Below are 20,949 nucleotides of genomic sequence, written 5' to 3'. Positions count from 1 at the left end.
TGGTGCTTTATTAAGGCACAAGCCATTACGGTTTCGATTTTAGTTCATTGGCAAAATACAATGTAGAGACCATTTATGTTTTAAATTTTCGGTTCATTATGAAACGGTGGCGGCGCACATGGTCATTAATGGGAAACACTGAATGAATGAATGCTAAAGTTGTCGTATCAGTTGTTATCATAACAAAAACGCTTCAACCGGACCGAACGAGAGTCTCGAGGCCTGCCGCTGCGCTGAGTGAGTGACAGGAGGCTGCGATGTGCGTGAACTCGCTGTCATATGGATACTGTAGAGAAGCGGTATTGAACGGTTTAACATATTTTAGAGACATGTTTAGAAAAAATATATATTTTAGCAGCACTACTAAGGGGGAGGTTGCCGCTTGGTCTGGAGCTGAATTGAATATCACACTAATTTTGTGATTGGCTGTTATGTGGTGTGGGGCCAGGGTGGGCCAAGCCTCTGATTGGGTGGGCCAGGCCCACCCTGGCCCCCCCGTGGAGCCGGGCCTGCAATATACTATAAATATAAATATATAAATATAATGTAATCATGTGGGGGTTTTTGTGAAAAATGAAACAACATACATACATACACATATTACATATCATATATATGTGTATTAAATGCCGCTTCATTTGAAAGCAGGTGATGGCGATTTAGCGGTAATCAGGGAACCGGCTTTACTGACGAAATGCGCGTGAGAATAGCATGCGATATCGTGCAGCCCTAGTATGTGTGTGTGTATATATATATATATATATATATATATATATATATATATATATATATATATATATATATATATATATATATATATATACACACACACACACACACACAAACTATCGAGTTTATGGTCATTGAATGGCTTTCCTGAGGTAAATGTTACATTTTGTGTGATATATTTGTTTGCAAGTTTTATTGACTTCTTTCTGCGGTTAAAACTCCGATTAAGTGATTACAATAGAGATGGATTCATTTCAGTAAGTTCAGTAAGTACTTTTTGATGTTCATTCATGTTTATTTCGCGCTGTAATAGAGAGGAATAGGTTCACATGCCGCTTGAACCGAGGTGTTACAGCGATCTGCCACACAACGTTAAACAGCGTCACCACCACAAGTATTGTTTGAATCCCGTAGTAATATTGACTGAATTTAAAAGCTTAGACTTAGTTTTATATCAAAAGTAACCTGATCTGTCGGTGCGTTGTCTGTCCTCTTTGCTCTGCGATGCATCTTTCACTGTGTGAGAAAATGAACGTGTGGCGTGAGAACAGTGAGTCTTGAATGAGAGTTGGTGGCCCTGCATGACAGTATTCTGTAGTTATGCTAAACGTTATGTTTGTTATGTTTATGCTATGTTAATCTCCCACATTTCACGGGTTCGACGTCGTTTGCACTATGCTCTCCAAAGCACTGACTTCTTTTATTGGATTGGATCCCGGAGGGCTGCATTACAGTATTGCGCTACAGCGCCCCACTGGTTACACCGCGTTATTGCAGGCCCTTCAAATAGGTCGTATGAGATCAAGAGACTATTCGACAACAAAAATATTTGTCGACAATTTTTTATTGTCGACGTTGTCGATAATGTCGACTAATCGTTTCAGCCCTAGTTTGCAGTTATCATATTTTGAATGAATTTTGAGGTAAAATCATATATTGTATTGTTATATATTGTATTGACAACTCCTTAATTAAATTCACCATCTTATACTACATAATTGCATGTTTTTAAATAAACACTGACAAAAACTATAAAAGTGTTAGGGCTGGACAATATGATGACATAACACTGATATAAGTGATCACCCAGATTTAGACCTAGCCTACCTATGTTATATAAAGTGTTCACAGGTAAATTTGTTTTATGTATTTCCCCGGCGTCGAAATCAGGCACATATAAATGTCAGGAAACACGATTCCAGGCTGCATGTCAGTATCCATGGATCTTTGGTAAATTGTAAGGAACACTATATTGAGTCCAACCGTTAGTTTAAACTGATAATCGTTTGTTTTACTCACGTTTTCACAGTTTCCTCTATTAAATCCAGTAATGCAGCACTCTTTTGCCACTCAGTCCGGCTGAGGGGGTGTATTCCGGCGGGAAAGTGACGTCAATGCATACCCTCTATTATTTATGTGCTAGCATGATACCCGATTAGCCTGATAGCTTATTTTGCTTATTATGCACTATATAGTAAGCTATACACATTTTAAATTAATATCGATCAAAAGCACTTGGTATATTCAACTGATAGTTGATAATAGAGACCCGATTACAAGGGAGGACCGCTCCCAGAGGGCGCTGCTGTGCGTTCCGCTTCTGGCAACACACATCAACATCCGGGTCACGCTCATATCGGCCAGTGTCGCTCCACAAGATGTCCAGCATCAAAATAGCAGCGGTTTTTTAAATTAGATAAACAGTATTCGCTGCGATTCCACTGTGACTATAACCTGGAGCTCTACTGAATCTGCTGCTGGTATGTGATCATCAGCTCCCTCACGGACACTGTTATCGATCGATGATGTGATCAGTGTGTGTGATGATGGCATATGTGACGTGTGTGTGTGTGTGTTCATGTCAGTGTACTGACGCGTCGCGCTCACTCTCCTCCTCAGATGCGCGATGAGCAGCAACAGTCACCCTCTGCGGCCGCTGCCCTCCGTGTCGGAGATCGATCACGTGCACCTGCTGTCCGAGCAGCTGGGCTCGCTGGTGTCGGGACAGGAGTACAGTGACGTCACCTTCCTCGTAGAGCAAAAGCGCTTTCCTGCGCATCGCGTCATTCTCGCGGCACGATGCCACTATTTCAGGTAGAGTTTTTTATAGCTGCTCTTCTCACACCTGTGCTGGACCCCAGCACTCCCTCATCAACACACCTGACTCAAAATGTGCGAAACAGCTGCATTACCATGAAGTCATCATCACTACTATTAAAACATAATTAAAAACTACTAACAGAATTAATAACACTATCCAGAGCACCGAGACACTCTGTTAAACACCTCAAAGAGATTGTAAATGTCTCAATCTCGTTAGAGTATATCATTAGAGAAGTGTTGTTTTATTTATGAACACCCTAGCAACCATATAGCAACACCCCAGCAACAGTCTAGGAACCACCCAAAATGTAGTAACCACCCAGCAAACACCAGAACATCTGTCCATCTGTTCTGACTTAAAGGTGCAATATGTAATATTTTTACAGTAAAATATCCAAAAACCTCTAGGCCAGTGTTATAGATTTTGTTCACTTGAGTACTTACAATATCCCAAATGTTTCCAACTATTTGTAAATCGTGAGAAAATTGCAATTTTAACCAAGGCTCCGGGACATGTGAGGAGTCGCCTGTCAATTGCGTCATACCCGCGTTACCCTCGGTTTCCGGTTTTAGTTGTTATATAGCTCAACATGTTTAGTCTTATTGTTTAAATCTAATTTTCTTTATTTTTTACGAGTACGACGCTTTACCATGCCTCAGAGAAAAACACTATTTTGTCAAGTAGCTAACATAGCATAATCAGATGCAGCTTTATTTTTAGTAACAGTAATACAGAATTTTCTCCATCATACAATACGTTTTAAAATTAATTGCATGCCATTTATCAACACAATCCATCCAGCATTTAATATTATATTCTAAAATCGATCTATCTTACTGCAGTGTGTAACAGTGTCTCACAGCAGCCGCCGAGCGAATGCACAGAGTAACGTTATAACATAATTTTCAACACTCTCAAATGTATCTAATATGATAAACAGAGCTGTGTTACCTCATACTCATGACCGCGGCGACGAAGCGGCGCCGGCGACTGTGTCATAATAAAAGTCCCGCTGCTCGTGAGGCGTGTGTTGCTCAATCGCTCCAGCTCCTCGTTCAGCTCCACAACACTCGCTCCTGTTCTGCTTCATACTACAGTAACGTTAATAATCGCATCCATGAACATGATTTCTTCCCGAGTCCAATCCCAATTATTTTCCAGCGTCCGTTGAGGTGGAGACCACATGTCCCAAGATTCTGCGCTCAAATTTGGCGTCATCAAGCTACACCTTTTTTTTTTTACATATTTAACTTCAAATTTAATTTGATTTTTAATTTTAAAACAAAATTTTAAGACAAGCCAACATAGAAGTTCTTTCAAACATTTTAAACTAGTTCATTAAGATTAGATTCTGTTTACCCAAGTCTGCCATCAGTGTTCGGGATCTTATTTATTTAATTTTATATTTTCCTCAGGGCTCTTCTGTACGGCGGGATGAAGGAGTCGCAGCCGCAGGCCGAGGTGTGTTTGGAGGACACACGTGCCGAAGCCTTCGGGATGCTGCTGCAGTATCTGTACACGGGCAGAGCCAGTCTCAGCTCCGCACGTGAGGATGTTCTGCTGGACTTCCTGGGCCTGGCCAACCGCTACGGCCTGCAGCTGCTGGAGGACTCCACCTCCGAGTTCCTGCGGACGGTGCTCAACACGCAGAACGTGTGTCTGGTGTTCGACGTGGCCACTCTGTACTCGCTGAGCGCCCTCTCCGCCGCCTGCTGCTGCTACATGGACCGGCACGCTCCGGACGTCCTGCTGTCAGACGGGTTCATGACGCTGTCTAAGGTAGTGCACTCCAGGACACGAGGGAATGATCTTACTTTTACTCTTACTGATCTTACTTTTACTTTCATACACCAACATCAGTACAATCAAACACACATTTTCAGGAGGAGTGACATGGTTACTCTGTAAGACCTTTAACTCAACAAAATGAAAAAAAATTTGAACATGGCTTAATCCAATGTTCAGACTTCTATATGCAAATTAGGACATATTTAATTAGATAATTCCTCATTTGCATATTCAAATATAAAATTTCAACTTGTAATACAAAACAGTTGACTGTGATTAATGAACTGGTTAAACTGGTTATGGCGATATCTATTAGTTATTTTTTCACCTTATTCACCTGTGGTGTCTAGCCTTAATCTGTCATTAAAATGTAGTGATCAAATCGAGGCCATGTGGGCTACTAGTTAACTAATAGTAAAATATCAGTTTCGTCATCTTACCAATAGCTCACTTCACACAAAAAGTTTTAAAGCATAATAGCAAATAAAATCAGAAATTGAGAATATCACATATGAACATTATTTTCTCATTAAATATTATTTAGAAGTGCGTCACATTCTTTATGTAGTTTCTTATTGAATATTATAATTATTCAACACAAATATGTAACCAAATCAATCCAAAATCACAGCCAATCAGAAGAGAGTGTGGGCGGAGTCTGTCTATAAGCACACTGCATTCGCAATTAAATCAATCAAAAATCACAGCCAATCAGAAGAGAGTGTTGGGCGGAGTCTCTCTGCAGGTGCACTGCACTCGCAATTAAATCTATCAGAAATCACAGCCAATCAGAAGAGAGTGTGGGCGGAGTCTCTCTATAAGCACACTGCATTCGCAATTAAATCTATCAAAAATCACAGCCAATCAGAAGAGAGTGTGGGCGGAGTCTCTATGTAGGCGCACTGCACTCGCAACCAAATCAATCAAAAATTATAGCCAATCAGAAGAGCATGTTGGTGGAGTCTCTGCAGGTGCACTGCACTCACAATAAACAAATTCATAAATATTATTCCACTTTAACATTATTAAAAGTACATACTGAGTGACTGAAACAATCTTCAGTTTAAATGTTCTTATTGCTGAGTTGAATTATCCATTGTTTTTAGAATGGCTATAAAGGTCACGCAAAATGAAATTCAGACTCGCATTAAAATCTTTTAACATTAAATGAAGCACACAGTCAGTACCTGAGATGATGCTGTTAGAACAAAAGCTCTGATTAACATGGAAAAGATTCATTTTATGGTGTTGCGTCTGGTTATGACACAGTGTTATCCAGTTTAAATGTGATTATTTTATTTTATCCCCCACAGGCAGCTCTGTTGATGGTCGTTCAGCGAGACTCTTTCGCAGCCAGCGAGCGGGAGATTTTCCAGGCTTTGTCTCGCTGGTGTCGCCAGAATGGCGAAGGGTCGGCCACACAGGAAGTGATGTCAGCTGTGCGTCTGCCGCTCATGACGCTGACGGAGATGCTGAACGTGGTGCGTCCCTCGGGTCTGGTCAGTCCAGATGACCTTCTGGACGCCATCAAGACGCGCTCCGAAAGCCGAGACATGGACCTGAACTACCGCGGCATGCTGAGTAAGTCTGAGGTTTTCAAAAAACTCACAACAGCTCCGATCCAAGAGGAAAAATGTGATCTCTAAAATGTGTAAAAGTGTTCTGGGTGATAGTGATGACGTGTGTGTGCAGTTCCCGAGGAGAACATCGCCACCATGAAGTACGGCGCTCAGGTGGTCAAAGGCGAGCTGAAAGTCGGCGCTACTCGACGGAGACACGCAGAACTACGACCTGGACCACGGCTTTTCCAGACACCCCATTGAGGAGGACGGACGCGCCGGGATCCAGATCAAACTCGGCCAGGCCTTCATCATCAACCACATCCGCATCCTCCTGTGGGACCGAGACAGCCGGTGAGATTCCCGAAGATCTCACACCAGAGTGTGCTTGGTCATCATCGAGGTTTTGCTTGATTTTGTTTGAAAGCTTGTTGTATGTTATTGAGTTCTTTGTCGGTCTTCCTGTCCTGCAGCTCGTACTCGTATTACATTGAGGTGTCCATGGACGAGCTGGATTGGGTTCGAGTGGTGGATCACTCCAAGTTCCTGTGCCGCTCCTGGCAGAATCTGTTCTTCTCTCCTCGTGTCTGCAGGTAAAGCATTGATCATGGTCTTCCTGACCACAGTTCAGATTATTCTGGCCATGAACTGACATTTTCAGGTGTCAGAACTGGTCATCACATGAACCTGGTGAACCAATACAAATATTGCTTTAACATCATATGCTATACATATAAAAAGAGAACTCATCACTAATAAACACTGTGATATCATTAATAATTCTGTATATTGTTTTCCATTATTACAGAGAGGGACATATTTGACATATAAAGTTCTATTATTTGAAGAGGCAATAGTTAATAATCATTTTAATATATTGCCAGCCTTAAGCTACATCTGAAAACATTATTTTGTAAACAGAAGTGTGCTGTGAACATTATTCTCTCTAGATATTATTAGTTAAATTAACTATAAACTATATATAACAGGTTAGCTTACATAGCTTTCCTTCCGGAGGTGGTGAATGAAGTTGGAGGTTGATATCTTGGCTTTGTGAGTTATGCATACAGCAGATCTCTTGTTATGAATATGGTAATTTTCCAAGTGTTTATATCCAAAAGAAGTGATCTTGGGAGATTCTCTTCTATCTAGTGTATTTTACTGCGCTTCTGCAGGGGGATGCATTCATGAAGACTTCTGCCTTTTGTTCATCAATTATTGGCACAATAATTAAAAAGATATATTTTAATTACAGTTGTTATTGAGTCATTGAGTCATGCAGTTCAATCCAAGTTGAGTCCGGAGTCATTTGTTCTCAAGACAGGTCATGTGACTGGATTCCTGCTCCTCTGGTACATGTCATCTGGAAATTACATTAAAAAAACAAGACTTAAGTTTTTTTCTATCCGTTGTTCTCTCCCTTTCTTGAATGTCATTAATATACAGTATTTCATGTAGATTAAATAAAAAAAAGTGTGTAACAAGGTTATTATTGTTGACTAAAACTAATACTAAAAAAATCGTTGAAAGATGTATAAAAAACCTGAAACAAAATAACCCTTTGCTGAAAAAAATTAAATGTATATTAAAAAAGGTAAACTTTAATAAAATATATGTATATTTCAGCTAGCTGTCAGTGCAACATTTCACATTTCTGTTTAGTTTAACTTGATGTACTAAAATAACTAAAACTAAATAAACCAAAACTAAATAAAAATGAATAAAAACTACATGGACATATTTTAAATAATGACCAAAATACACAAAAAAAATTACTAAAACTTAAAATTAAAGTGAAAACAGAAAATATAAAAATAAAAATCTAATTCAAAATAGTAAAATAACATTGGTGCGTGTGATGAAGCACAGCTATTATTCCTTTGATTTTTCATAATTACTAAACATTCTCATGACTAAGTCATTATTGTTAATTTTGTAATACAGTCCAGCACTAATTTTGATTAAGTTTTGATTCATATTGCTGATTTAAAAAGCTATCAACAAATTCACAGCTGCACATGCTGTCAGTCACGGACTCTACCGTCAGCATCACGATGAGAGCGTTGTGTTTCCTGCAGCAGCTGTATTTAACGGTGGTCTTCATGTCTCAGGTACGTGCGGATCGTAGGAACACACAACACCGTCAATAAAGTCTTCCATCTGGTGGCCTTCGAGTGCATGTTCACCAACCATCCGTTCACTCTGGAGAAAGGCCTGCTGGGTAAGTCTTGGTGTCAGTGCTGAGATTTAATCTGTAGCCGTTGAGTTTGTGATATTTGAATGAATGGATTGTCCTGCTCGTGTCTGTAGTGCCCAGTGAAAACGTGGCCACCATCTCGGCGTGTGCGAGCGTGATCGAGGGCGTGAGTCGCTGCAGAAACGCCCTCCTGAACGGAGACACGCGCAACTACGACTGGGACTCGGGCTACACGTGTCATCAGCTGGGCTCCGGAGCCATCGTCATTCAGCTGGCCCAGCCCTACATCATCAGCTCACTGCGGTACGACTGTGTGTGTCTGAGAGTGAGAGTGTGTTGTTATGATTTATGAGGACACATTTTGTATAATGACATGGGTATTACACTGGTATTACAACGTAAGGTTGAAATATGAGGACATTTCATGAATCATCATATTTAAAATAGCTTTAAAAACATACTAAACAATGTTTTATTAAAAATGTAAAATGTATTAAAATGCACAAGGTATAAATAAATGGAAAAAATGACCAATGAGTCAGTGTTTCTTGGCTTGTTTCAGGCTGTTGCTGTGGGACTGTGACGAACGCTCGTACAGTTACTACATCGAGGTGTCTACTAACCAGCAGCAGTGGACTAAAGTGGTGGACCGCACAAAACTGTCCTGTCGGTGAGCAGCATCTCTTCTGTCATCCTCTGCTCAAGAACACACACTCATACTGCAGATTCATTTGGACTCGCTCTCAGATCGCTTACATAATAAAGATAAGACAGAAAATGTAAATAAGTAGTGATGCACCAAAAAGGACAGAAACCATTGACCGGTGATGTTTAATTAGTGTTTCTTCAATACTGTGTTTTGACTGTGTCACCGTCTGTTTCCTACTACTGTTTCATGTCAGCTGTGTGGATGCTAAAGACCCGTTCACACCAAGAACGAAAAACTATAAAGATAACTATATTTGTGTCCACACCAATGAATGATAACAGTCTGTTTATTCTAAGCTCACACGCTGTGTTTTTTTAAAGGTGCCCTAGAATTAAAAATTGAATTTACCTCGGCATAGTTGAATAACAAGAGTTCAGTACATGGAAATGACATACAGTGAGTCTCAAACACCATTGTTTCCTCCTTCTTATGTAAATTTGATTTGTGCAAAAGACCTCCGAAAAACAGGCGAATCTCAACATAACACCGACTGTTACGTAACAGTCGGGATCATTAATATGTACGCCCCCAATATTTGCATATGCCAGCCCATGTTCAAGGCATTAGACAAGGGCAGCCAGTATTAACGTCTGGATCTGTGCACAGCTGAATCATCAGACTAGGTAAGCAAGGAAGAACAATAGTGAAAAATGGCAGATGGAGCAATAATAACTGACATGATCCATGATAACATGATATTTTTAGTGATATTTGTGAATTGTTTTTATAAATGTTTCGTTAACATGTTGCTAATGTACTGTTAAATGTGGTTAAAGTTACCATCGGTTATTACTGTATTCACGGAGACAAGACTGTAGTTATTTTTATTTTTTAAACACTTGCGGTCTGTATAATTCATAAACACAACTTCATTCTTTATAAATCTCTCCAACAGTGTGTAATGTTAGCTTTAGCCACGGAGCACTATCAAACTCATTCAGAATCAAATGTAAACATCCATAAAAATACCATACTTGCGCGATTAGACATGTTGCATGATGAACACTTTGTAAAGATCCATTTTGAGGGTTATATTAGCTGTGTGAACTTTGTTCATGCTGTTTAAAGCAAGCGCGAGAATTTAAAGGGGCCGCAGCCTAAATCGCCGCATATTTAATGATGCCCCAAAATAGGCAATTAAAAAAATGAATAAAAAAAATCTATGGGGTATTTTGAGCTGAAACTTCACAGACACATTCAGGGGACACCTTAGACTTATATTACATCTTTTAAAAAGACATTCTACGACACCTTTAAAGTGTGTACAACATGTTTTTGCTGTTCTTGTTGCATTTATACGGCTTTATCCAGCAGATGTCCATGTTTCGAGTTAATAGCTAGTGTAATCAATCTAATCTAAGAGTGAATTTAGCTGCCAAAGTCAATATAGTGGATTCAAAACAGCACCCAGTCTTTTTCACTGCAACTTTAAAGGACGTAAGACAACTAGCGCTGAATAACTGAGGTCATTTTATTTTACACTGTTTGCTAGCCTCACATAATCACTTCTCACCATTTATTCCAAGGGTATGACTGATTGTTTTCCATATCCATTTTCTTTAAAGTATCCTTGAAAAGGGGTTTGACTTGTCAAACTGTGGTTGATTTTTCTGGACCTCTGCAATTTTTAAATGATCAAAATGCGTGAGCCTTTAAATTAGAATGGATTCTGATTGGCTGTCAGGGTTTTATTGTTCAACAGCTGGGAAAAAATAGTTCTGAAAGTGATCCCAATGATATCGTTCCTCTATGTTGTTATCGTTATAGGTGTGGTGTGGACAGGGCTATTCTTTGATATTTAGAACAATTTTTAGAACTAAATCTTTATCGTTCTTGGTGTGAATGGGCCATAAAAGACTGGGTCAACCATATCGATCTCTCGCTTTTCACGGATAATCTGTGGATTCTTAAATAATTAGTTCACCCCCATGTCATCCAAGATGTTCATGTCTTTCTTTCTTCAGTCGAAAAGAAATGAAGGTTTCTGAGGAAAACATTCCAGGATTTTTCTCCATATAGTGGACTTCACTGGGGTTCAACGGGTTGAAGGTCCAAATGTCAGTTTCAGTGCAGCTTCATGATCCCAGACGAGGAATAAGAGTCTTATCCAGAGAAACCATCGGTCATTTTCCCAAAAAAAAAAAAAAATTAGACACTTTTTAACCACAAATGCTCATCTTGCACTGCTCTGCGATGCGCCACGCATGACGTAATCATGTTGGAAAGGTCAGAAAAGCCATTTAATGACCTTAAACTTGATAGTTAGCTAGAACAATAACCCTAGAGAGGAGCATTTTGATAAAAATATGCACTATATTAAATGCTGTCTTCATTAATGTGTGTTTGAATGAATCCGTTAAGAAAATTTAAATTAAATTTAAACCATTTAAATGTTTGTTTCAACAATGAATTGGATTAGAAACAATTATATCATTAAAAAGATGATATAAAAACTATTTATTTAAAACTTTTTTATGTTTTATATAAATGGTTAAATTTTCATTTTGGTGCATCACTAAAGACAATTTTCTGTAATTCTGCATTAATGTGTGTAGAGGATGTTTAATGTGACATCATCTGTGTGATCATCAGATCCTGGCAGACGCTCATGTTCGACAAACACGCGGCGGCGTTCATTCGGATCGTGGGAACTCACAACACGGCCAATGAGGTGAGAGCGAGAGCTGAATAACAGCCCTGCGAATCAAAGCGCTGGTTTCTCCCTGACCTGACCTCTTCCCATGATTCCTCAGGTGTTTCACTGTGTGCACTTCGAGTGTCCATCACAGCTGGAGGGCAGCCCGTGACATCAGACCTCGTACCCGTCAGCGGTGCTGAACTGCACACCGGCTCAGGACCGTCTAATCCTGACCGTCAGCACAGCTTCGACTTCTCAATAAGCTATCGGCTAATGTTTCATTTGTATTGCCCAGATTTTATTGGTTGATTTGTTCATTTTAAGTGTTATTTATTAGTAGATAATTTTCTTGATATTGTAAATGTCAGTTGATCTGAAGCATCATAAAACGTATTTATTCAAGAAAATGTTTTCTCCTATAATATATTCTGTTGCGCTGTAGGAATGGTAGCGTACCGAAACACTTATTCCATTGAGTTTTAATATGATTCATCCTAACGTATTAAATACACATTGTATTTGATCCTATTTGAATCAAAGTATAATTGATATTCTATTCTGCTCTGTGTTGTATTTCTAGACTTTTCCTCAACTTTTTTACGTGCGGTGATAATGGCCCTAGAAATAGATAGTTTGATAGTTGGTCTTGGGATCTTCCAGTAGTCTTCCAGCGTGTCTGTGTTTGATCTGATGCTGGTCGTGACTCTACAGACACTACAGGTGCACATTTTGTAAGGCTGTAAATAGACTGAAGCGGTGCATATTTCTCTCGGTTTGTATCTGCTGAACTCACTCATCAATAAAGTGTTGATTTCCAAAAAACACACACTGAGTTATGTTTTGAATTTAGCTAGTAACTTAAACTGTAGTCATGAATCGACTGTAAGACTTTAGAGCAAATTCACTAAGAATGAGGAACCATTTACACCTGGTCATGTGTTTTCTCTGATCGGACAGAGCAGTGCTTCCCAACCTGGAGTCCATGGGAGTATCAGAGATCAAAAGGGGGATGCAATTCTTCGAGGTCAAATGTGGATGCACAAAAAAAACTTTTCAATAGATGATCTCCATCAGTGCTCCAAACAATCGGCCACTGATCAAAACGAGCAGATAAAAACCTCATTGGATACGATATGTGGGCGTCAAGGTCAAGTGTAAATGCATCTGGTTGTTGAAACCACATCTGTGGACTTCGTGTTTGGTAGGCTATACCTTAATTACATCATTGTCTTTGGTAAAAACATTTCAAGAACATCTTGGGTGCCTGGAACAAGTCTCTAGGAAGTTGTATGATGCCAATGTGAAGATTGAAACTTTCTACATGAAATTTATTTTCAAAACAGGCATTTTCTAGGACTGGACTCCTATTACCATCACTTTATAAAGGGTTTTGCTGAAATTGCTCGGCTGTTGCATCATCTGACTGAAAAAGGCAGAAAGTTCTATTGGGGAATTCATTGTCAAACGGATCATGTATTGAATACGAAAACTCACTGTGCGGAAATGAACTATTCTGGTGAACTGCATGGTAGTTCTGCATATGTCTGTATCATGAGTTTTCATTATACTATTTTAAATAAACAGTGATTAAAGAGCTGTTAAATGATTCTGGAATTCATGTACCATGATATTTTCATGCTAATCTGGTTCATGTCCAAAACACCATGGTACTTTTTGGTGCTTTGTTGTAGGTTTTGTGACACCTATACTGTAAAGTGTGAGGAATGTAAGAGAGTTCTATCTTTGGAAACAGTAATAAAAGAATTGTGGTTCCAATCTAATGGTCCGCCCTACTTCCAGCTTCATGAAGTCCCCTGGGTGCCCTTAATGATAAACCCTCCAAAATCTTATCTAAAGTGTTCAGTTCCCCTACAACCACAGGGTGTGCACGAGATAACCAGCACTGTGATCATGAAGAGATGTTCTGTATTTAGTCAATATATGCTATAAACCTATAAAGTCACCATGAAATCAGAATGGACAATTCCTTTTTTTTATGGAATATTGCAATTTATTCTAATATATTTACCGGTGCACATCATTATTGCAATCAGAATATCTCTTCCAGCAGCATCTCTTCTCTGATGATGAGAGCAGAGCAACCTGTCACTCACATGAGATCCACCAATAGCAAACCACAACCATCCAATCAATTCCCTGCAGACAAAATAAAGCCCCGCCCTACATTTGTTCTTGTTTGAGAAGCATTTTCACTCGGATATACGGCACAATAGAGAAGAAAATACGAGCGTAACTTCTGTTTCATAACTTTCATACTAATATAAGTATATCTACGACATGATAAACAGACACAAAATTATAAATAGCACAAATGCCCTCTACATTATGCCATAAACCAGTTTCAAAGTAGGTATAATCCAAAGTGTTATGTACCTTGCGATGTGTTTTGCGTCTCTTTAGGAAAATCATATTGTCGTTTCTCATTTTAACAGCAACATATTGAATCACGTCTGGCGACTGACATATATGTATTCTGTATAATTAGGATATGTATAATATTAAGGTGCTATAAGCATTTTGGAGATGATTTTGTTGCAAACTTGCAATCATATTAAACCTGGTTGTAGGAATGAATTTATTTGCATTTTTTATTGTATGTTAAAGTTGAATAAACAGGATTGGACAGTTTTTCTGGTTGTATTGAATATGTGACGAAGTGATTTCTGGTCTTATTAAAACACAGTAAAACTTTGAATACTAAATAAGTTGAAGGTTTGTGTCTCACTGTTTCATATGGAGGACTGAACCTGAGGAGAAAACAAACAAACACAAATGACCCAGAGGGTTCACATCTAATATTCTCCATCATTTATTCCTGAATTTATTTTTTAAACCATTAATTTCTGCAAAATAATCACTTATAAGTTACTTACAAATGAAGAGTTTTTTCTTTAATGCATATTTTGTATTTTCTCACAAAAATAAGTTTTTTAGATCAAAACAGGATTGGCAGATCTATAAATAATTCAGGTGTGATCTGCACATTACTTGATTAAATGAAGAGTCACTAACACTAAATCAGCATTAAAACAAGTTTATTGAGATCAAATCAATAAAGAGAATATATTTACTAAAGAAGAAAAGAAAATCTTCTGAACTATGAAGTGAAATGTGCAAAACCTCAGTCACGGGTCGCAGGCGTCTGGCTCAGTTATATGGTAAAAATATAACATAGTTTTTATAAATATTTTGAAATTGTATATATTTTTTGTTTTCATTTTAGTTTAAGTTTTATTAATTTTGTTGTGCATTTCTGTCTTTCTTAAACATGTCTAAAGTTCTTTTTTCTGTTAAATAAAGTAACTAATTTTATTTAACTAAATAAAAATGAGAAAAGCTTTCTTTGGCAATTTGAAGTAAAATATGTTTTTTACATACTTTTTTCAGTGTATTTTAATTTTTTTTTAATTAACAAAAATATTTTTTTTTGGTTTTAGTTTATAATTGTGGAGCCGTGCACATGACATGAGGAGCGCTGTATATAATAACCCTGCAGCGGGTCTGTATGTGACACTCAATGGCTCCATCTTGTGGAAAGGCTGCAGTATGACGTGTGGAAACACTCCAGCGTGTCACGGGTCTCTGCGGCGCAGGCATTGAGGAGCTGCTGTGAAATGTCTCCTCAGCGTTTCTGACCCCAGTGTTCAGGGCTGGAGCTCGTAAGGCCTGCTGGGAGAGTAACTGTGACGCGTGTCCGTGGATCAGGAGGCGTCTGACGGCACGTGCTCCTCGAAGCCCTCGATCTCCCGCACCAGCGCCCGCTCCAGGATCACGCGGCCCTCCTTGTAGCGCTGACTGTCCTCGGTAGCGAACTCGTAGATCCAGCCCAGCTTACTGTTGCAGTTCTTACAGCTGACGTCTCTCACCATGTGTCTGCCGGTCAACATCACGCGGTCCTGCACCTCGCTGTACTGCAGGTTCACCACCTGAGAGACGAAGACAAGCTCATTCAGTCATGCTGAAAGATCACCTCTGACAGACCTGATGAACAGCTGAGGTTTAGCTGTGGAGATACAGGTTTAGACATGTGTTTGTCTGAACGTGACCTTGTTGAAGAGGAAGGCGCGTCCGGTGGCTCCAGTGAAGCGTGTGGAGATGAGCTCGGAGCGGTTGGTCAGAATCGTGTCGCAGTTGGCGCAGGAGAACAGACGCGTCCCTCCAATGTGATCCAGGAAGATTCGACCCATCGCAGCACTCCAAACACTGAGAAACAAATACAAAAAAATACAATGTTTACTTAAAGTGATGTTAAAAATTCTTCTTTTTGTATGTAATATGGCAGTGTTTATTTTAAATTAAAGGATTAGTTCACTTTTAAATAAAATGTTCCTGATAATTTACTCACCTCCATGTCATCCAAGATGTTCATGTCTTTCTTTCGTCAGTCGAAAAGAAATGAAGGTTTTTGAGGAAAACATTCCAGGATTTTTCTCCTTATAGTGGACTTCAGTGGACTCCAGACGGTTGAAGGTCAAAATTACAGTTTCAGTGCAGCTTCAAAGAGCTTTAAACGATACCAGACGAGGAAGAAGAGTCTAATCTAGAGACACGATTGGCCATTTTCAAAAAAATACAACTGTATATGCTTTATAAACACAAAATATCTCCTTGCACATGCTTACGCTTTCCGTATTCTCCAAAAAGCTTACGTTGTATGTCCTACACCTTCCCTATTCTACTTATGGAAAAAAATGAAACTGGCGTTTATTCCATAAGTAGAATAGGGAAGGCGTAGGACATACAGCGCAAGCTTTTTGAAGAATACGGAAAGCGGAAGCACGTGCAAGGAGATATTTTGTGTTTATAAAGCATATACAGTTGTATTTTTTTCGAAAATGGCCGATGGTTTCTCTAGATAAGACTCTTATTCCTCGTCTGGTATCGTTTAAAGCTCTTTGAAGCTGCACTGAAACTGTCATTTTGACCTTCAACCGTTTGGAGTCCATTGAAGTCCACTATAAGGAGAATAATCCTGGAATGTTTTCCTCAAAAATCTTCATTTCTTTTCGACTGAAGAAAGAAAGACATTAACATCTTGGATGACATGGGGGTGAGTAAATTATTATAAAATTTTATTTAAAAATGGACTAATCCTTTAAGTAATCGTTCACATCATTACTTTAAACAAGCATGTGCCCTTGTAATCTTTAATCAAAAACATTAAATCCCTCCCCCCGGCAACATCTCTTCTCTGATGATGTGTGCAGTGGCCTGAGGGCGGGGCAATAATCCCTGTCTCCCAGCAACCTGTCTGTCTCCTGTTAAAGTTGTGCTAGTCTTTTCTCCTCTATTGTGCCATATATCAGAGTGAAGCGCTTCGCAAACAAGAACAAATGTAGGGCGGAGCTTGAGTTTACCCGCTAGGAATTGATTGGATGGTTGTGGTTTGCTATTGGTGGATCTCATGTGAGTGACAGGTTTCCCCGCCCTCGTCTTCAGAGAAGGATGTCGCTCTATAAAAACAGAATAGTCCATTTTGAGACTTTTTTCGTTCTCGGATACATAGCCTATCACAATACTGAAGAAATTTCTGGTTCATGCCAACTTCAACTGAAAACTATGTAAAGCTATATGATAATGTTTTAATGAGCTATTTACTTTTAATTGTTATAAGCCAGGGATGGACAACTCCGGTCCTGGAGGGCCAGTGTCCTGCAGAGTTTATCTCCATCCCTGATAAAAACTCACTTGCCTATAACTTTCTACTAATCCTAAAGACCTTGATTAGCTGGTTCAGGTGTGTTTGATTAGGGTTGGAGCTAAACTCTGCTGGACACTGGCCCTCCAGGACCGGAGTTGTCCATCTCTGTTATAAGCATTAACAACGAACTGTAATAATTAGTGTAATATTGCTAGTCTGATTCTAGACTTGACAGTCTCTCCTGTCAGTCACATTCAGTTCATTTTCTCTGCTACCGAGCTGATGATCATTGATTTAAGTGTGTTAAATGGACAGACATTACAAAATGTACTACGTCGTCAGTCTGATGTAACACGTTTCCCAAAATCATCGTCAGCACTGGGGACAGCAGTCTCTATGATTATTTTGAGAAACGCAGCGCTAAACATCACTTCACACAGAAAACACACAGAATCAGCCGGTGTCTGCGCGTAATCTCACCGCTTCCTGCCAGTTGAAACACGAAGTTTTAGAAAGATAACTTGTCTTGGCTTTGTAATGTATCTCTCTTTCTGTCTTCTTTGTCAGTGTCATGCGAGAAGAATGTCAACATCCGGTTTTGTCCTGCGCATGCGCATATCACGGGCACTGATGATGTATGGCAAGCCGTTTTAACATGTATTCATTTGTAAAACATGAATTGTGGATATCGACAATTCCATTTTTACTAGTTAAAATGATAATATCAGGAATTAATTTTTACCAGCAACAATATTATTTATAATATTATTTGAATCAAAAATGACCACCGCTCACAGAAATCAAATTCTTGATATGTATAAAAAATAATGAAATATTATAATAATTATTGTAATAAAATATATATTTTTAATTGTGTTAAGACCATAGACGTAATTTGTGGGTGGGACGGATGGGAGTTGTAGGACATGTCCGACTCCGCACCACTTTTATATTCTAGGGCCGGGCTCGTCAAATGTGGAATTATTTATATTGAAAACTATGTTATAGCCATTTATATTGCAATATTTATTAGGTGGGTAGGGGAATATATAATTCATGACTTTGTTAAGGTGTATTATATGTTTGGGCGTTTTTATAGGCCTATATAACATAACATATAATATAATATCATTTGACAGTGGTAGTGAGTAGCCATGCATGGTTTTACCTGTGGTTACCAAGTCTCACTGTGAGAATATTTTCAATTAAGCCTAATAATTAATAAAATCATTTTTACCAATAAGACCCTCTGGCCCAACTCAACTTTTTGATTTGATAATCCGGCCCTCGAATGAAACTACTTGAAGAGCCCTGATCTAGGGGCTCTATATTCTAGCTGAGTCCCCGTGTTAGTTTTTAAGGTGACTGTTATTTTAGAACATTATTTTAGAACGTAATAATTCCTTGGCGATGCGTCAGCCTGTGATAGATATGTATTGCATTTATTTAGTTTTTCTTTTTTTATTCAAAATATTCACAAACTTGTTAACTATATCATAAATTATATGATATATTCCGATTGTGGAAGTGAATTTGTTCTGGCATAAAGCCTATTTTGCCATGACAAGTTGGAGTATGATTTTCAATTGAATCAGCAAGAGTAATTTTATTTACATTTGTTTTATTTATTTATTTATTTACTTACACTATTTAGACATGTGCACAACTCAATTAAAAACACGCAAACAAACTTATTCCAAGTGTTCAAAAGCCAAAATATTATTATTTTTTTTTTTGCGAGGAAAAGACCGAAAAGTGATCACTATCTCTATACTGATGGGGAGTCGACTCCGAAAGAGTCGATTCTTCGATTCTGAACTCGACCTTTGTTGTTGAATCTGTTGTATGGCGGCATTTTAATGCCATTAATGATCGAGCGCACAACTGATGCTTGCGCGCGCAGTAAATCACTTCCGCGAGAGGATAACAGATCTGCACGCGAGGAAACGGGAGCCCGCGAGCTCATTTTAAACCCGCGCGCGCGCATGACATCTCTTCTGCGCGCAGATGAAGCCCTCGCGTGCTCGGACAAGACTCGCAGCACGCGCGTCATCATTCCCTACACTCGCGCTCAATCTTCTATTTTGCTCGCGCGAACACTTTTGATTTTTGTCAGTCGTGGGGCGGGACTTTACTTATTTCAGTGTAACCTCAAATGTCATTGGTCAATTCAGTTTTTCGGAAGTCTGTTGTGATTGGACGCCTGTTGTAAAACGATTAGACATGGCTTGGACCAGATGAAAAAATACTATAGTAATTTATAGTAAATACTATAGTGTTTTTGAACCATACTAAAGTAAAGTACTTTAATTTGCTGTGGTAATTCTGTAGTTGTTGAGGGTAATATAAACAAATTTAATTTACCCAAATACTGTAGTTTTCTACAACTATAGGGTATATTACCACAATATACACTAGGGTTTACTGTAGTAAAAACTAAAGTAGGATACAGTATTTATTACAGTTTATCAGTTCATCATAGTTAATACACTGTATACTGAAGCATTCATTAACAAAGTGTTGTAAATTATATAATGTATACAGTATACTACACTTTACTATAGTATGGTCCAAAACACTATAGTATTTACTATTATTATGCAAGTGAGTTAAACTTTATTTATTGACTGATTGATTGCGTTATTATTATATGTCCTTATTAGATACTATATTAACTTGATTTATTATTTTTATGGAGCTGTAGCTGCTGGGGTAAAATGAGAACACATAGTAGTTCACCGCTACATTATCATTATACTTCCACTAAACAGTATCTGTTTACCCATAATAGTATAAAAAAACAACAACAAAAAAACTAAATATGTCTTAGATATAAAGATTTCTAAATTGGGTTTCGGGGGTATGATCATTCATACTGTGTACTGTATCTTAACTTTAGCTGCAACCTTTCAACAGAGTGAAATGCTGAAACCATTTTATACTGTATTTAATGGAAAATATATTAACCTGATAATATATTAAACTGACAAAGAATGATAACAAAAAGCTTACACAACAACTCTTGCTGATATGAACAAGTGATTTCTCTTTCATCCAAAGCCACATGAAGCAATTCTGGATTTAGAATCATAGTTACAACTATTTAATGGACACTTTTGACATTTCTGTAGTTCTCAGAACTGATATAATTTTGGCTGGGTAAACAGATACTGTTTAGTGGAAGTATAGTGGTAATGTAGCAGTGAACTACAGCAAATATAATGTGTTCTCTTATTTCCCCAGCAGCTACACCTCCATAAAAATAATAATAAATCAAGTTAATGTATCTAGTAAGGCCATATTATAATAACAATGCAATCAATCAGTTATTAAATAAAGTTTAACTCACTTGCATCTGGTCCATTGATGAAGCCATGAATCGTTTTACAACAGGCGTCCAATCAAAACAGACTTCTGGAAAAACTGAATTGACCAATGACATTTGAGGTTACACTGAAATAAGTAAAGTCCCGCCCCACGACTGACAAAAATCAAAAGTGTTCGCGCGAGCAAAATAGAAGATTGAGCGCGAGTGTGGGGAATGATGACGCGCGTGCTGCGAG

At 38.5% G+C, this 20,949-nt stretch overlaps 2 protein-coding genes across 2 annotated transcripts; one reads left to right on the top strand and one right to left on the bottom strand.

Annotated features, from left to right (window-relative positions):
• Positions 1–2,345: 2,345 nt before the first annotated feature.
• On the top strand, positions 2,346–12,548 carry LOC125278905 (BTB/POZ domain-containing protein 9-like). Its single transcript, XM_048208311.1, is given in 12 exon segments — positions 2,346–2,489; positions 2,629–2,823; positions 4,249–4,612; positions 5,935–6,202; positions 6,314–6,372; positions 6,374–6,534; positions 6,654–6,773; positions 8,292–8,401; positions 8,491–8,680; positions 8,940–9,047; positions 11,679–11,757; positions 11,840–12,548. Coding segments are annotated over 11 exon segments (1,701 nt in total). The 5' UTR covers positions 2,346–2,489; positions 2,629–2,635; the 3' UTR covers positions 11,894–12,548.
• Positions 12,549–14,763: 2,215 nt separating this feature from the next.
• On the bottom strand, positions 14,764–18,023 carry ypel5 (yippee-like 5). The gene is made up of 3 exons (XM_048208313.1): positions 17,867–18,023; positions 15,792–15,948; positions 14,764–15,671 (listed from the first exon to the last, which is right to left on the bottom strand). Exons 2-3 carry the CDS (start codon positions 15,930–15,932, stop codon positions 15,447–15,449), a joined length of 366 nt encoding a protein of 121 aa, XP_048064270.1. The 5' UTR covers positions 15,933–15,948; positions 17,867–18,023; the 3' UTR covers positions 14,764–15,446.
• Between the last annotated feature and the right edge of the window lie 2,926 nt (positions 18,024–20,949).

This window comes from Megalobrama amblycephala, linkage group LG11 (genome assembly GCF_018812025.1).
Source record: "Megalobrama amblycephala isolate DHTTF-2021 linkage group LG11, ASM1881202v1, whole genome shotgun sequence".
NCBI lineage: Eukaryota > Metazoa > Chordata > Actinopteri > Cypriniformes > Xenocyprididae > Megalobrama > Megalobrama amblycephala.
This window is presented reverse-complemented; position numbering and strand designations above follow the sequence as displayed.

Bases quoted from the DNA above. Each gene is read 5' to 3' on its own strand.
- ypel5 (XM_048208313.1), bottom strand. From the start codon at position 15,932: ATGGGTCGAATCTTCCTGGATCACATTGGAGGGACGCGTCTGTTCTCC. The intron at 15,672-15,791 runs GTCACGTTCAGA...TTCGTCTCTCAG, and splicing joins GCGCCTTCCTCTTCAACAAG to GTGGTGAACCTGCAGTACAG.